At 39.5% G+C, this 17,060-nt stretch overlaps 1 protein-coding gene across 1 annotated transcript in view; it reads right to left on the bottom strand.

Moving 5' to 3' along the window:
- Positions 1-1,817: 1,817 nt before the first annotated feature.
- The window catches only part of fgfrl1b (fibroblast growth factor receptor like 1b), a 50,493-nt gene continuing 35,250 nt past the window's right edge, over positions 1,818-17,060 (bottom strand). Inside the window, exons 3-6 of the mRNA XM_036569236.1 lie at positions 7,076-7,165; positions 4,145-4,423; positions 2,890-3,243; positions 1,818-2,450 (exon numbers count right to left, since the gene is read on the bottom strand). Of these exons, the coding sequence (XP_036425129.1) occupies positions 2,065-2,450; positions 2,890-3,243; positions 4,145-4,423; positions 7,076-7,165 (1,109 nt within the window). The 3' untranslated portion in view covers positions 1,818-2,064. The remainder of the gene's footprint in view (positions 2,451-2,889; positions 3,244-4,144; positions 4,424-7,075; positions 7,166-17,060) is intronic.

Consider the following 17,060-nt stretch of genomic DNA (forward strand, 5'->3'; position numbering starts at 1 on the left):
AAATACACAAACCTCATCAACTGTTTTGCATTCAGATACCAAAGCCAGGAGAGAAATAGAAAATCATATATTTATTACAAAAATATTATCATAACAACACTTACATGAGCACCAAAAATAAAATTGCAGCAAGCATGCAGCAGTACTTGCATTCATAGCCTTTAAAGGGGTCTTGTGCAATTTTTAGAATATGGTATGATACTAGAGCAGCAGGGCAGGACCAGTCTCCCTGCCCTGCTGCTCTAGTATAATGTATATTAATATTGCAATATTTAAACAAAGTCATCTCAACACTAGATTTTTAAAGTCTTACAAAATGTCTCTAATACAAAACACACGTTGCAAATATTGCAAGTAAACAAACTGCATGGCTGTAAGTTACTCTCTGCATATTCCAGACAGGATAGACTGTAGTAATACTGCAATTACCAGGGAGATGAGTCAAATACACACTGTAATAGTTATATAAATTCCAATAGAAATATAGCCCTTTTATTTCCCCTTCTATTTCTTCACCCAGCCAGTTTTTTCCCTGACATGACTGATCCATTCTGGGTAAATTCTTCACAAATCACATTAAGAAACAAAGAAAGTAAAGTAAAAAAAATCACCACAGTATGTGTTTATGATACACTCATATAAAAAAATAGGAACATGTTGTAAACAGAGTTCATTCCATTTGCATTAGAATCACATATTATAATATTCAAATAACAAAAAAACATCTGTACAGCACCTCTGTTATAGTTGTTTTGTATGAAAATATATGCAAAAGTCAAAGACTACCCTTCATTTAGTTATTATTAATTTTTCAGCTTCGGTGTAAAAGCAGACAGACAGAAACACATACACATTACACAGAAGCCTCAACAACTAAATGTTCTATATTTTTTTCAGTGTTCAGTGAGTCACTCTCAACCTTTATTCCAGCTTCCATTCTTTTCAGGAGACTCACTTTCAGTTTCTCAAAGAAATCTGCAGACACACCTCCAAAGGTCAGTCTTAGAAGCTGGTTGATCATTTTCTGAAGTAATCCAAACACATTCAGTGATGGTGAGGTCTGGACTCTGAGGTGGTCAGTCCATTGTTCAGCTTCTTTGTTTGATGTGTCTGTCTCCTTTTCTCAGTGAGGCTTCTTGACAGCTACACGTCCTTTCAGACCCATAGCGCTGAGTTGTCTTCTCACAGTGGAAGGATCGACAGAAACATCTGTGGATGTTTTCAGAACTGAAGCAGCTTCTTTTTCTCCTCTCTCTCAAAGAGGAAAGCTTGTGAGTGCTGTTCATCTGATGGGAACAGTTTTGGTGTCTACCAGATGTTGCACTGTTGTTAAGAGTCCCATTTGCTCTGTAGCTTTAAATTTATTTTTATAATTTCTTTTTTATTATTAAGTGGATGACTTTATATCTGATATCCTCACAAATATTACCTGAAAAATTAATAACTTGTACTTAAAGGCCAGAAATTAAGGATGGTTTTTCACTTTTGCACACAGTTGTATCCTGAAGCTTGGGTGCACCTGGTCATATTACATGTTTTGTTGATTTTCTGCATGTAAATAAGTTCCTCTACAGGAAATACATTGAAATTCTTAAATATTACAATTTTTTTTGTTTTATTTAATTATTTTGTTTTTCCAATATGTTAAATTTGGCAAATATACAATAAGTATGTATTAACAGAGGATCTGTCGAGGATGTGTTCACTTATTTTCACTTAAAAAATCAACAAAACATGCACTTTGACCAGCACCACCCAAATTTCTGCATATGTCTATATATATATTTTTCCTTTTTTGGTTTGTGATAGATTATAGGGTTTTGTACATTTTAACACAAAACACATTCAGCTTTTGGTCCATTACAAATACATGCAAGACTCTTCCCACCCTGAGAGTTTTTTAAAGTGAATGTGTTTCACCAGAACAGGTGCATCATCTGCTTGTGGGTAATGTGGTTCACACTCAGCTTCCTGACCTACAGTATGTTTGTGGTCCTAAACGGAGGGCCCATTGCCTACATGAGGCAGGGCAGCAGCATTGGCTTAGCAAGGAAGGTTAACAGGTCAGCACTGGTAGTGAAAATGCTGGTGCACTTTTCCATCCACATGTGCATGCGAGTGAGTGTGGGTGTGTGTGTGCATGTCTGTATACACTTTGGAATAAATCTTTGGAGGGCCACTGAGGGCCGGAGCGCCAATCCCTATGAATCTCTGTACGGGGAAGTCAGAGCTTCCATTGCTTGGTGAGCTGGGGTCCTTGTCTGGGGCATGGTGGTCTCGGTGGGGTACGGGACGGGGCGGGAGGGAGCCTTGCCTCAACCGGCTGTGGCACAACCACAACACTATGGTGCCCATCATGAGGAGAGCAGCTGCTGGAATACCGATGATCAAAGGCCAGGGGAGACCTGAGCTCAGATGGGCGGGAGACACTGGCTTCTCCACCTGAGGATCTGCACAAACATATACACTCAGAATAGTTTATCAGTGACACTCAAAGTCTTGTAATGCATGACATTTATGCTAAGCCAGGGCTTCTTAACCAAGGGGGTCATTAGGCATTAGACAAGACATATACGTTATCAAAAACCGGGAGTTACGAGGCGTATGTGAGCTCTGTTCTGTTTGACTGCTCTGTATTGTGCCTCATCAAAATCTGTGCTGAAACACTCCTTACAACTTCATTGTGCATAGGCAGGCCTAACCTGCTGTAGGCTGAATAGCTAAGGATACATAAATATGATTTTGTGACATTACAAAAACAAGCAGTTTAAAACATTAAGAAGTGTGCATATATGGACTGTATGGACCAGGAGTGAAAACCTACATACTATATCAAACTAATTTTACTACAGACGGTGATGTTGGTATGTTGTAGGTGCAGCCACCCACCTGGAAGTACAGTGAGGTAGGCGCTGCGGAAACTGTAGCCCATGGTGTTCGCTCCCAGGCATATGTACATGCCTGCATCCTCGTCACGAGCCTTCACGATGGCCAACTTGTTGAGGTAGGAGCCATCAGGCCTAGACCACACATCCCCTGTGGGCAGCACCATGAAGTGCTGACCCCCAACCTCAAGTGTGGAATTATAGCGACTCTCTGTGCCTGGTTCAACCCGCTTCAGCCACTGGATCACAGGCTTCACATCACTGTGGACCTTACACTGGAACGAGGCCGTGCCTCCAAACTCCACTGTGGTGTTGACCGGGTGTGTGCCTGTCAGGATGGGCTTGGAGTTTGTGCGCTCTGAGAAAAACAAAATGGACATCAGGCACAAAGCTGAATCTGAAAACATGAATCAAATGCGTCAGAGAGAAGGCGTTGATCTATGATCAGTTTTAAGCTCAGTAAGGTTTTAAAAAAGACAATATCAGAGATATAAGTATCATTATATTCTTGACACACTCTTTTTAACATTCTCTTAGTGACTTGCTACATTTCCCCTACAGGAGAACATCCAGTGCTATTTTAAGGGGCATTACAATACTGAATTAGCTGAAGTTCCTTAGATGACCTCTTGGAGGGTCATCTGGAATTATATGAATATAAACCCTGTCCAGGAATCACTGCAGTCCTTTTCACTAACTCAAATAACTGCTGGACTGAGCAATTTATAACATAAAATAAAATACTTTACAGGATCTGTATCCTACAATGTTCTTTTCCCCTGAGATCCCCTAATTGCATTGTCATTTTTTTATATACAAAAACAGGCTATTTTATTCTGTTTTATTCTGATTGTCTTCTATTTATGTCTTTATCCCTTACTTCATGTTTTGTTACTGATTTTTAAGACTGATATATGTAAATGAGCTCTGTTCTCATTGGCTGTCCTGTATCGCACTTGATTCAAAAAGCAGCTTGGGATGAAACGTTCCTTATAACTTCTGTATATATATATATATATATATATATATATATAGGGTCAGACCATTTTACCCTTAAAGGCATAGGGGGTTTGCCAATCCAAAAAAAAACAAAAAACAATATATATATATATATATTTTGGCACATACCTGAAAAAAATGAAAAAGGTAGCATCAAAAATGAAAAAGATAGCGTCAAGATATGAGGTCATGGGTCACACAATTAAGGGTTACTTCCGGTAAACGGTTACTAACAGTCTCACCAATATAGACAGACTCACCAATAACATCCACCTTGTAGGTGTAGTTGATGTATCCAGCAGCATTGGACACACGGCAGGTGTAGCGTCCACTGTCCTGCGGCTGCAGGTTTTTCAGAGTGAGGGTCCACTGATGCCGTTTTCCCCGCGCAGGTGTGGGCAGCTGCATCTGGTCCTTCCACCATGTGATGACTGGGTCAGGGGTCCCACTGGCCAAACATTTCAGCCGTACAGAGCTGCCCACCGGCTGCTCCCGAAACCGCCTACGCATCTTCTCTGGCTTACTGAAACGAGGCTTCGCTGTGGATGCAGTTCAGTTCAGCTTAGAACAATTCAGTTTATGCATGCTCCTTTCAATTCAGTTTTGCCATCAAAAATATAATATAGTACAATGAAAGGAATTTGTCTTTTTCTTGCTTTTTAGTATATTGGTGAAACATAACGCTAGGTTAGCAACATAAGTTAGTCATTAATATTAGGCTGCCTCCACATGGTGAAACTTGAAAAGTATTGAAAAACTTTCTGTGTAAATTGATTGCTACAGGAATTGATTTAAAATTAATCAGGGTAATCTGCAATACATTATACTGGATATATAAAATGCAAAGCTCAACAGAAGAAATTGGTATTGAACAAGCATAGAACAGTATGAACACAGTAGTGGAACTGCATTTAACAGGTAGAAAACAATAGGGGCGGGGTGGTATGGCTTCCAGACAACACGCATACATGTGTTTGACACAATGGTACCCCTTATATTCATAGACAAATAAGCTCCCTAGACCACCTTGCATGTTTAAGATGGTAGTAGCTTCAGGCTCCTGCAAATGACGTTGCACGAGGATGATTGGGCTATAAATACCCAAGGGCTGTGTGACGGGATTCATAGATTGAAAATAGGCAGTACAGTGCAGTGAATGCGGTGTGTGGAAAATGGGTCGCAAAGCAGGTGATTGGCAAAAAGGAGTGATTGCATTTGGGCATGCCAAAGGCCACAGTGTAAAGGAAGTAGGTGAATTTGAGTCTACCAGCAGGGGCAAAAATCCAAGTCTGCAGAAAATTCTCATCAGAGTTGTGGCCAAAAGACGAAAATGACAGTACAGGGACCGCTGGTGTGTTTCAGGGCTTGTGAATAAAAATCGCTTCGCTTTCAGGCAAGAATTGCTTCTAGAAGTCAACGCAGGTCCTCCACAACCAATTTCTGAAAGAACACTCTGCAGGGAACTGCATACCATGAACATATGGAGCAGAGTGGCACGCAAGAGGCCTTTGCTCACTCCTGCTTACAAAGTGGTCCAGTTACAGTGGGCAAAGAGACACAAAACCTGGACTGTTCATGACTGGCAATGTGTTATCTGGTCAGATGAATCTCGTTTCTGCCTGTATGTGAATGATGCTAGGCATCATGCTTATCGTAGACCTCAGGAAGCCTTCAATGAGGACTGCGTGCAAGGTGTGGTCCAAGTTGGACGAGGCTCTGTGATGTTCTTGGGGTGTTTTGATTATGGGAAAAGGGTTTAAACCACAGTGCCTACATTGAGCTGCTGGACAACCAGGTTCTTCCTTTTGCTCATCATCTTACAGAGAAATGTAACATTCCTATCCCTGTATTCCAAGATGACAGTTCTCACATTCACAGTGACTGGCTGGCATTCAAATGTGACTGACTGATATAATGAACATTCAGAATAATTTGTGTACCTGGAACAACAAGTACCACATGGAAGGCATCCTAAAAATTTGACGGAAATGCGCAATTCTTTAATGCAAGAGTGGCTGAACATTGATGTTGCCTACATCCAGAAATTTGTCCAATCTATGCAAATTTGAATCGCAGCTGTTATTCGTGGAGGTATTAAACGCGATTAGGTACGTTTTAGACACAGGTGACTAAACTTTTGTCAGGTGAGCTTATGTTAAATTTCTATGGCAGGCAAAAACAATGGCATGAAGATAAATTTTGTGTTTTTATAATGTTTTAAATTTGAATTTTATAAAGACTTGATAATGACACTATTATTTAAATTAACTTATCATTTGAAATAACTCAGTATAGGAAACAGGGCTATTTTAATCTATTTTTTAATCAATTTCCCCTTCTTTCTGCTACATGACCAGCAGAGATGACAGCAATGCAAACCGATTATTTTATGTTATGTTTGATTTTGCTTGATTTTTATGGCAGCATTTTATTAATAAAGGTGCAGAACAGCGAAAGCTACCTGCCAACGCTAAACCTGAACTGATACACCTGAAGCTCTGAAGCCCACATACAATTCACTATACTCCTTATTTATGTAATAAGTTAATAATAATTAATTAATTAATAACAATTAATAATTATTAATTAATTATTAATAATTAATTAATAATAGTTTTTCAGTGATTGTAATATATTCCCCTACGATTCCAGCTCATAAACAAATCAACAAAACGTAACATGGGCGGGGGCACCCAAACTTTTGCTGCTTAATGTCAATGTTCCTTTCTCAAAATTGAATTTCATTTGAATTGAATTTCTTTCATTTGATTAGAAAAAAGTGGAACCTCGATGGCGCCCAAGATTTTGCCCACCTACCAAATAAATGAAATTTAGTTTCACGCAAGTTCTACTGAAGTAAAGCAGCATGAAAGTTTCACCATAAAAAGGCAGCCTAACGTGAGAATGGGGTTGTTATTATGTTCTCTATTCTTATCAGTCGACCAAAAAAAAAAAAGTCCCCTAGTATGGGGACTAGGCACTGAATTCCTGCTTCCGAAACCAGCTTCTTTCTGTCATTGGTGAAATTATGATGTTTAAATAGGGACTTGAGAACGTCCTTCCTACTGAACCACAGCTAAAAGAAAGACAATGCATACGAAAAGTAGAAGAACACTGGAAGAGGGTGTCTATCTCGTGGTAAAAATCTAAATCTAGAGTGACAGTAGAGGAGTGTGTGTATGGTGTGTTACCCCATGGCTGCCCTGTCGGATCCTGTAGGGTGGGTTGAACAGTAGGTTCCTCGAGTGAAGGAGGCTTGTTTTCAGGCACTGTAGCATCATCTAGAGCACACAGACCAGAAATATGTACTTTGATAAATCTCCTGTTTTCTGTTACTGTGTGTGGGATAGCTGTTTGTCGCTTCAGTTGAAAACCTTCCTAATGTGTAAGTTTTGTTATAACCTGTTTGCCATAACAACCGGTATGCCAAAATTAAGGCTGGCAGTGCAAGCTACAAGCAGTGCAAAACATGCTAACATTATCTAAGGTTATTAGCTGAATTATGGAGGTTTTAGTCATGTTTCAGGTTAGAATGAGAATGCAGTAGTCCCTTGATAACTTCCCACTGTGTAGATAGTTCCAGTCTGAGATTTGTCTGTTTCACTGCCACGGACGTAGGAGAGTAATATGAAAGAAATGGACTACTTGCTGTCCTTCTGTTTTCGCTCGCCTTCCTTGGTCACCTACATCAAATGACAATGCGGTCTTGGGGGCCTGGTCTTAGCAACATGCTAATGATTAGCTGGTACTGACAGCATGAATGAATAATATTTACTACATTCCAGCAGTAACTGCCAGTCATAGATGTAAGCATGAGTGTATTTGCTTGTGAAAAAGCTGTATACTTTAATATGATATTAGTCTACTTAAACATAAATATTGCTGCTGTCGGAAGAAAACCTCATATCTCCATTTTTGCGGTATTTAGCAGTTTGATAAGCTCCTTGAACGTTTGGTTCCTGTGTCTTTTTCTCTTTTTCGTCTCTCTTTCTACTGGCCTAGGAGTCTTTGTGCAGTGCTGTCCTTTGTAGGGGACTGATGAAACATGGACATGAGTGTCCAGGACAGCACTAGGATCAACCGTGCCAAAGACATTTAAATACACTGAGCACACTTTAACATTTGTCAGGGCTTCACACTCCTTTGCTGAGCTTTCCTAGTCAAGAAACTGCTGACTGTGTTTTTAACAATGTTGTTTCTACTTTTAATATTAGACAGTAAAAACCCAAGTAAACTCAAAATGCTGTTTTGAAATGATGATTTCATTTTTTGAAGGAGACACAGTGTTCAGCCCTACCTAGCAGTATGTGAAAAGTAATTGCCCCATTAGCTACTAATTCAACCAGTTAACCAAATTTAATTGACTACTGGGTTCAGTTTCACTGGCCACACCCCGACATGATCACTACCAGACCTGCCAAATCTAAACATCACTTAAATAGAACCTATCTGACAATGTGAAGCAAGCTAGAAGGTCTCAAGCAGCAGCACATGATGCCACGTTTTAAAGAGATTCAAATACAGACGTGAAGCAAAGTCATTGAAATCTGCCAGTCTGGAAAGCGTTACAAAGCCATTGCTGAGGCTCTGGGACTCCAGAGAACCACAGTGAGAGCCATTATCCACAAATGGAGGAAACTTGGAAGAGTGGTGAAATTTCACAGGAGTGGCCGGCCTACCAAAATTTCACCACAAGCGCAACAATGACTCATCCAGGAGGTCACAAAAAAACCCAGACGAACGTCTAAAGAACTGCAGGACTCACTTGCTTCAGTTAAGGTCAGTGTATGTGATTCCACAATAAGAAAGACACTGGGCAAAAATGGCATCCATGGTAGAGCTGCAAGGCACAAACCACTGCTGACCAAACAGAACACAAAGGCTCATCTCGCATTTGACAAAAAACACCTAGATGACCCCCAAGACATTTGGGATAATATTCTGTGGACTGATGAGTCAAAGGTGGAACTTTTTGGAAGACATGCGTCCCGTTACATCTTGTGTAAATCAAACATTCTTATGGTGCATTCCACCATAAGAACATCATAACAACAGTCAAACATGGTGGTGGTAGTGTGATGGTCTGGGGCTGCTTTGCTTTTGCAGAACCTGGATAACTTGCCATGAAATGGGCAGTTTATGCAAACCCTCCAATGTAGCTGAATTAAAACAATTCTACAAAAAAGAGTGGGCCAAAATTCCTTCACACCAATGTGAAAGACTCATTGCAAGTAATCATAAGGGCGAGGGTGGCATAACCAGTTATTAGGCTTGGGGGGGCAATTACTTCTTCACATGAAATAAATTTTGAATAAATCTTTATCTTCAATAAACGGAATGATCTTTTAAAAGCTGCATTTTGTGTTTACTTAAGTTGTCTTTATTTTGTATTAAAATTAGTTGGATGATCTGAAACATTTAAATGTGAAGCAGCAAAAAATAAATCTGGTGAGGGAGCAAATAGTTTTTAACGGCACTGTATTTTCCAGTACACTTAAGTAGCATTGAGAGATTACATATATAGTACTGCATATATTGTTAATATGTATTAGAGGTAAAATACTTGTATATTACAGGTATATGGCATGGGATGGTAAGAATGTATTTTAGTATTTTAGTACATCTTAGTAAATACTTAATATAAATACTTAAGTAAACTGAACCAGTATTGCAAGAGCACAATAAGGATTCAGCAAATATTCTTGACTGTATTTTTAAATACACTAATTATATACTGGGACTATATACCTTAATATAGTGTGTGATTGAAGAGCATTTTACATATTACAAACATACTTTAATTACAGTGTAAATAGATTAGAGAGCTCAAGTTGGCAGCACAGACTAGTATACCTAGTATATATAAAGCATGACTTAAACATACATGTACTCATTAGTAGTAAGAGAAAAAGAGACAAAAAGAGAATAGTGTTATCATGACATATGAGGAACATACCTTATCCAAACTGTCATCTTCAATTGTTTTCAAACAAACTAAAAATGGTGCTATCAGCTGCCAAATATGTCTCTCTAAACTTGTTAAATTATTCACCCTGATGGAACATACAAGCTGACTGGCTAACTAACCCTAGCAAAATTGTACTGTGTTGTTTTTGGAGTAATTTATTACATAAATGTAAAAGCTGCTGTGTATGTTTTATTAGAAGTGCCTGTTAGCTATAGCTGCTTTAGTTAACTTAAAAAAAAAAAATAATGTGAAATATCATCCACGTCAAGCTTCTCTCCGGTCCCACTGTTACTACTTCCCAGCCTCTGGACTCCATTTCCCAGAAAACTCCACCTGATCACATAACCCCAGATCTACCTGACTCTCTACTGTTCCACTTCACCTGATTACTGATTCAGCTCCAACCTGTTAAGCTCACTATATAAACCCCCTCAGTTTATTTGCACTTTGTGAAGTATTGCCTTTATTCACAGAGCCTTACTGTTAGTTTGGGTCTCTGTGTAGAACCATTGCTTTGTTTGTTTTTGACCTTGTCTTTTGTCTAGCCCTCTTAGTATTGTTGGTATTTCTGGTTTGACTTTCCTTTCTGGATTTTGGACTCTGTTTTTTGGACTTCCCTTACGGTTACTGTGTTCTTGATTTGGCTATTGACTTTGGACTGCTTGACCTTGATTTTGGATGCTTCTTTTTCTAATAAACCTATTTTACTTCAGTTTGGTCTGCAAGCATCTGAATTCTGTCCGAACTTGACAATGCACTACTACTGTTGGACTTTAATGGGAGAACTTGGGAAGAACTGTGTTCTATTGGAAAAATGCATGGCTTTAGCATCAACTATGTTTTTCAGAAAATAAGAAATTATTGTCAAGAATCCATTCTAACAAAAAATCAGATCACCCCAATTTTCTACTCAATGCAAGATTCTGTAGACAGTCAACATTATTAGCAATGGCCCAGAGAAGAACTGGCTACTCTGAATCATTTATGGACAAATGAGTACCAGGCATTCAAACTGTTTGCACACACTTTACAAGCATTGAAACATTGTGGATTCAATGCTAGATGACATATTTAATCTTTACAGCATGAACCGCAAAAAAATCATTCATGTTTTATGCCCTCATAAGCTACATGTCAATTGAAAAGAAAAAATCCAATGTTATCTGCCATTCCGCAAAGTATTGTTTTGATATTGCTCTATAAATCAGCGGTCAGATATTGTTCTAGCAACATGAATTCTTTCATCCTTGCAGCCACTTTTTTTTAACCACCGTGGATGGTGTCATGTAAATCATGCAGGAGGAGCGGGTCGACGCAAAGGCCAAACGCTCACCGAGATTTATTTATAGAGCTCTGAGAGCCAGCAGAAGCCTTCAGTGTGTGAAAATGAGTGATGCTGCTCAAGAGAAGGGTCATCTGGGAGGTGTGTGCCGGGGTTGCACTGTTTTGTTTCAGGGCCTGTAAGCCCCAGCAGCTCTATGGGAACGCTAACCAGGCTAAGCTGCTGTATTATTCTAAAGGGACTGGTGAGCCAGGGGTGAGCAAACACTGCCATATTGTTTCTCCTCTCCAGTTTCCACAGTGTCGAAGGCACAAGGGCCGTGTTGATATAACTCTGAGCAGGAAGCCAATTAACTGAGTTTAACCCAAACTGTGCGGACAGGTCTGAGAAAGCTGCTTTGTGTGGGACGGCCTGTTCTGGCATAGCTTGCTGGAATGTACACACGCCACCCCTTCAGGTTCTGATGTAGAGCTCAGTGGTGCTGGAACATAGTCACAAACACACAAATATACACACGCACCAATGTGCAGAGATCCACATATGACAACTTATGTCACATGCTAATGTTTGCTAAGTGTACTCATTTGCCATCATGACATTAAGCACTATGACCTCTACCATAACATGTCTATGGCATAGTTACACACAAAGACAGATATATACCCACACTTACAGACTTCATGATATGGCCATAAAATATGATGTTGGACTGTTATTATGATAATTATTATATTATATTATGTTATATTATATTATGAAATAATAATATAATAATATTATATTATAATTTCCTGCACGTTTCCTAACTTTTATCTTGCTATAGTAATGTGCACTCTCAAAAATAAAGGTAGTAAACTGTCTCTTGTCATTGGGGTGGGACCCTCAATGGTACATCTCAGTACCTTTAGTCAGGGTTAGTAATTGTACCATGATCCACTGAAAATATATTTTTATAATTATATACAAATATATAATTATTATAAGTGCACTGACTTCACAAACTCTGTCTCGTCTCCAGGCTTTTGGTTTTATTTTTTATTTTATTGTTCTGTTTTAAAACATTAGGTTATGAAAAGGCACAAATATGTGCAATTTTTAGCCTGGGGAAACTTGCCTAAGGTACACAATTGGACCTCACGACTGCTGAGGGAACATTTACATTGATTCTACCTTGATAAACGAAAAATGTGCCTGCACAGAACCTTTATTTCTAACAGTGTACTTGTGAAGACGGCAGTTCATCCTATTACACATGTAAAATAAACACATGAAAAAATGGCAAAATGTTAAGCTTTTCATGCTCTTATCAACAAATCATTAATCAATAAATTGCTAAGAATAAACAGATAATTATATTTAGTGTAAGCTTTTCCCTTTGATTTCTTAGAATGGCTAGTCAGTGACCAACAAAAAGTGGTTAAACAACAGCAAACAATTCCTCAAAAAGTGCCATATAGTGATGCAGGTTTGTTGTGACAGTAGCCATTGCTGTTTCACACATTTTATACACAACTCTGGGATTCAGAACAGCATTTTGAATGTGTCCATAGTGTAGTAATTCAGTAGTACTTGATTTGTGATTGTCTGTAAAGCAAAGTGGATAATTTACATACAAGAGAGTAATTAGAGCCCTGGCTAAACTGTGTTCACCAAGCACATTCAAATTGCAATAACTATAAATCTATGATTAATTGTGTAGCCCTACCACACACACATACACACACCTTCCCACACATATATGCTAATGCCCACTCACCAAACATACAAAGACACACATATACACTCATACAACAACCCACTCAGAGCTGCACCCCTACACATACAAACACCCATCCACATATACATATACATACATACCCACACACAGAAATATAAGCTACACATACCCTAAATAAACACACTGTAAGAACTTTGCACATACCAATGGCTTTTTTCTGGACCACCTCGAGTCAACAAGCCCTGAGTCAACACTGCAGTAACACGACACATAAATGATTCTCACATGCACAGGTGAGGGAGCCACCATACTAAATCTTTCCCAGATTCTTTCCACGTCTCTATTTATCTGTTCCAGTGTGTGTTTGGTCTAGCCATGCAGGCCTACGGTCAGGGAATAAAATGGCCAAGCAAAAGCTGCATTCATCACATAGCCACTACCATGAAATGTAGCTGCAAATGGAGCATAATTTTGACAATATTATGTGGTAGCAGCTCATTATTGTCTACATCACAGTCTGTGGGTTTAACTAGAAGAGTTGGGAAGTGTCGAATACCTGCTGATCTGCAGTGCGTGTTGTTCTGAGACTGTGTGTGTGTAGCTTTCTGGGAATAAGCTAATCCTCTTGTGTTGTTCTCGGACTCAGCGGCACACCCTGCCTCTCAACACACACCTACACATGCACCCTCAGCCAAAAGCAGAACTTCCACCAGCCCCAGGCCATTTCTTTATGGTGGGCCCAAGGAGAAGGATTCAGAGTTAGCTGCTGGTACTCTGGAACAGGCTCTTAAATAGAAGTGGAGTGGAATCAATGGTGCTTTCACTAACTCAGCATTGCTGGGAATCAGCTCTAACCAATCCGAAATTCAGATTCACCTTTTTACCTTGTTAGTTCATGGTCATGTTAAGCACAATTCATCATATCATTTAAAAAAATTGTCTTGACTATGACTTGCTTGAAAAATGTATTCTAAGTTTTGATTACATCACTGTAGATTGTAGGTGGGAAAAATTTAGTCTCACTTTATTTGCATAACCCCCAATAGATCATCTAGAGTTATCAACAGTGTTAGGGTTAGGCTTAGAACCAGGGTCAGGGTTAGGTTTTGATTATGAGTTGAGAATATAGTTAGGATTACATCAAGGATTATGGTTAAAGTGAATTAAGGTACATTGAAGTTAAAATCAAGATAAGCATCTATGTAACATTTACAGTAGTCTTTCCAAATAAAGTGTTGTAGAGGTGGGCGAAAAATATATCTTCAATAAATTTTTACAATACACAATGTGACAATTTATTTTTCAGATCTGATCAGGAAGAACTGAGAAAAAAAGAACCAGTAGTGCTACTAAAATACTATCAAAACTGATAAATACAACCATATTTAATAAATGTTTGGGGTTCTGAAGTGCCCTTAAGCAAGGCACCTAACCCCCAACTGCTCCCCGGGCGTCGTGGACAGGGCTGCCCACCGCTCCGGGCAAGTGTGCTCACTGCCCCCAGAGTGTGTGTTCACTAGTGTGCATGTATGTAAATGTGGAGGTCAAATCCCTCTGTGTGCAAACACAGTTGGCTCATCGTTCTGAATTTTAAAATTCTGCACTAAATCCAGTCAAATACTAATTATATATTAAATACTAACTAGATTTTTTTTTTGCATTACACAACTTTACCAGCCTTTTGTTGCCCCCGTCCCAACTTTTTTAGAATATGTTGGTGGCATCAAATTCAAAATGGGCATATACTTTTCAAAAAACAATAACATTTTTTAGTTTCAACATTTGATATGTTGTCTTTGTACTATTTTCAATGAAATATAGGATTTAAATGATTCGCACATAATTGCATTTTGTTTTTATTTACATTTTGCACAGTGTCCCAACTTTTTTGGAAATGGGGTTGTTGTTGTCAGCTTATTACATGCTTCCACACAAATTTACCACGCATTGCATTATGTAGAATAAATCAGGCAGATTAATGTTTCTTAGTCAGCTCAACCAAGTGTTGGAATGGAAAAAACAAGTTGCCTTAGTGATTTCAAACATGGCATAATAGTTAGCACTTGGCATGTTGGGCTTAGCATCACTCACATGGCTGTTTTTCAATGACTGAGATATCAGGATTTGGTGCAAGCAACATGACTCTGAACATCTGAACAGCATTACTTATCTGAAGATCAAGCTCATCCCTTCATGGTTATTTCTGTCTACAAAAACAGGATAAAAGTCATGGATTCAAATCCCAGCACTAACTAGATGCAACCATGTATACCCAGTCAGTCCTTGGAATTGAAGCTGCAGCCTTCCGGTTGCTGATCCACCTCTCCAACCACTAGGTCACCACCACACGGGATCCAGCATGTTGTAGGATCAATGCCCAGGTGAGTTCATGCTGTCCTAAAGGCCAAAGGGTTACCTAATAAATTGGCAACTGGGGATGAATGACATGTCCAATGGACAAGGAGATTAAGAAAAAAAAAAACTGTGTCTGACTTTAAGGAGGGAGTCCCATTTGGCTTGAGACGCTCTTTTTCTATACAAAAACTGTGTGTTGGACCATATTTCAGCATGACAGCCTCTACTCTTTTCATCGCTGTGAGAGATTGACAGCAGTTCCTCCCCTCCAACACTCCTCTCCACAGCCTGGCTGAGGCCTTGGCTTTGCTTGCAGCTGGCTGCAAAAGGTGGTGGCTGCAGCGCTCAGGGACAAGGGACAGGGGCCCCCTTTTCCTCAACTCTGGACCCGCTGACGCTGAGAGGGGTGTGTGTTGGAGAGGAGGGGCCACTGGAGACGGAGGGTCTGGAGCAGAGGGAGCCCCAAATGCCCCTCGTGTTTAGAAGGCCCTTGTATTATTTTTTCCTACTGGGAGGAACTTGAAAGCGCCACACTCAAAAAGCCTCTTTCTCAATTCATGCCGGTGCACAAACACATACGGCCGGGACTCCATCACCCAGACCCTTGAGGCTGGAGCAGGCCCCAGTCAGACGAAAGCAAACGCAACATGAAAAACTTGCTGCAATTCCACTTGCGATGTTCAACACCAAGGGCACACCTGAACAAAATAAAATATCAGTCCTGATTTTTCTCTTCAAAGTGCAAAAAAAATTATGGTGTAACATAATTCTGTTGGCTGATAGCAATGCCATATTTTTTCAAGGCAACAAGCTACCGCTAACTCAAACCATGTACAGTATATTTGAGTAAATCAAAAGAAAAAGCTGTCAGGACCGCTGTGCGCTCTAATGGTGAAGTGATGAAAAAGGAATAGCTGGTACAAGTTTGACTGCAGCAGCAGTGAATAAATTATATTATATTTTTAATGTTCTTGACAACAATGTTTCATAGGTCACAGACTTACATTGATTCGACAGCACTGCCAAACGCCTGGAAAGGGTTGAAGGCAAAAACGGGGAAAGAAACAACAGTTTGATATATACGATATATCTTAAAAAAAAATTATCCTAAAATTGAATGTTAAATTGTCAGATAAGGAATGAACCCATAACATAATTAATTTCTCTCTAGGAGACATATGCTGGCTAGAGTCAATCTCTTTTGTTAGTGCCTCTTCAGTCCCCAAGTGGATCAAGGAAAAAGAGGCAAATTAGAGAGTTTTTCATGAATGTTCAGTCTTAGACAGACACAGGAGAAAGGGTAATTAGAAGCCTGCCCGTGTCTTTTATAGAGCCGTTAGCGGTTAGCAGCAGCGGGCATACAGTGGCTTGGGAGGAAATTGGGTTCTTTTCTTGTATCTGCAGCGGGACAAGCTGGGCCGGTGAGACCTGTGGAGGGCCTGGGCAGCTTCTGCTCCGCCTCTAATGACCAGGATCAAAGCTCCTTTAATGTGGCGCTCTGATGAAGGTGGGTAATTTGCATCCCCCCACCCCTCCTCAGCATAATTAAAACCTTTGCTTTTCAGCTTCTGAAGATACAGCCTAGACCAAATATGATACTGTAACATCTGTACAGTACCATCAGCAGATTAGGTAGCAATACCAGGGAAGTAGTGGAGGGTAAAAATTACTTATGTACATTTTTGAGTTGAAATGTTGTTTACTAACACATTTGTTGAGCATACTCGCTCATTGTTGATGTTGACAAATCTCTTTTTTTACTGAATATGGCTACAGACTGTGTATATATACTGGCATTATATACATACATACTTCCATTACATACATACATTACTCTGCACTTAGTTGTGATTA

This window comes from Colossoma macropomum, unplaced genomic scaffold (genome assembly GCF_904425465.1).
Source record: "Colossoma macropomum unplaced genomic scaffold, Colossoma_macropomum, whole genome shotgun sequence".
NCBI classification, from domain to species: domain Eukaryota; kingdom Metazoa; phylum Chordata; class Actinopteri; order Characiformes; family Serrasalmidae; genus Colossoma; species Colossoma macropomum.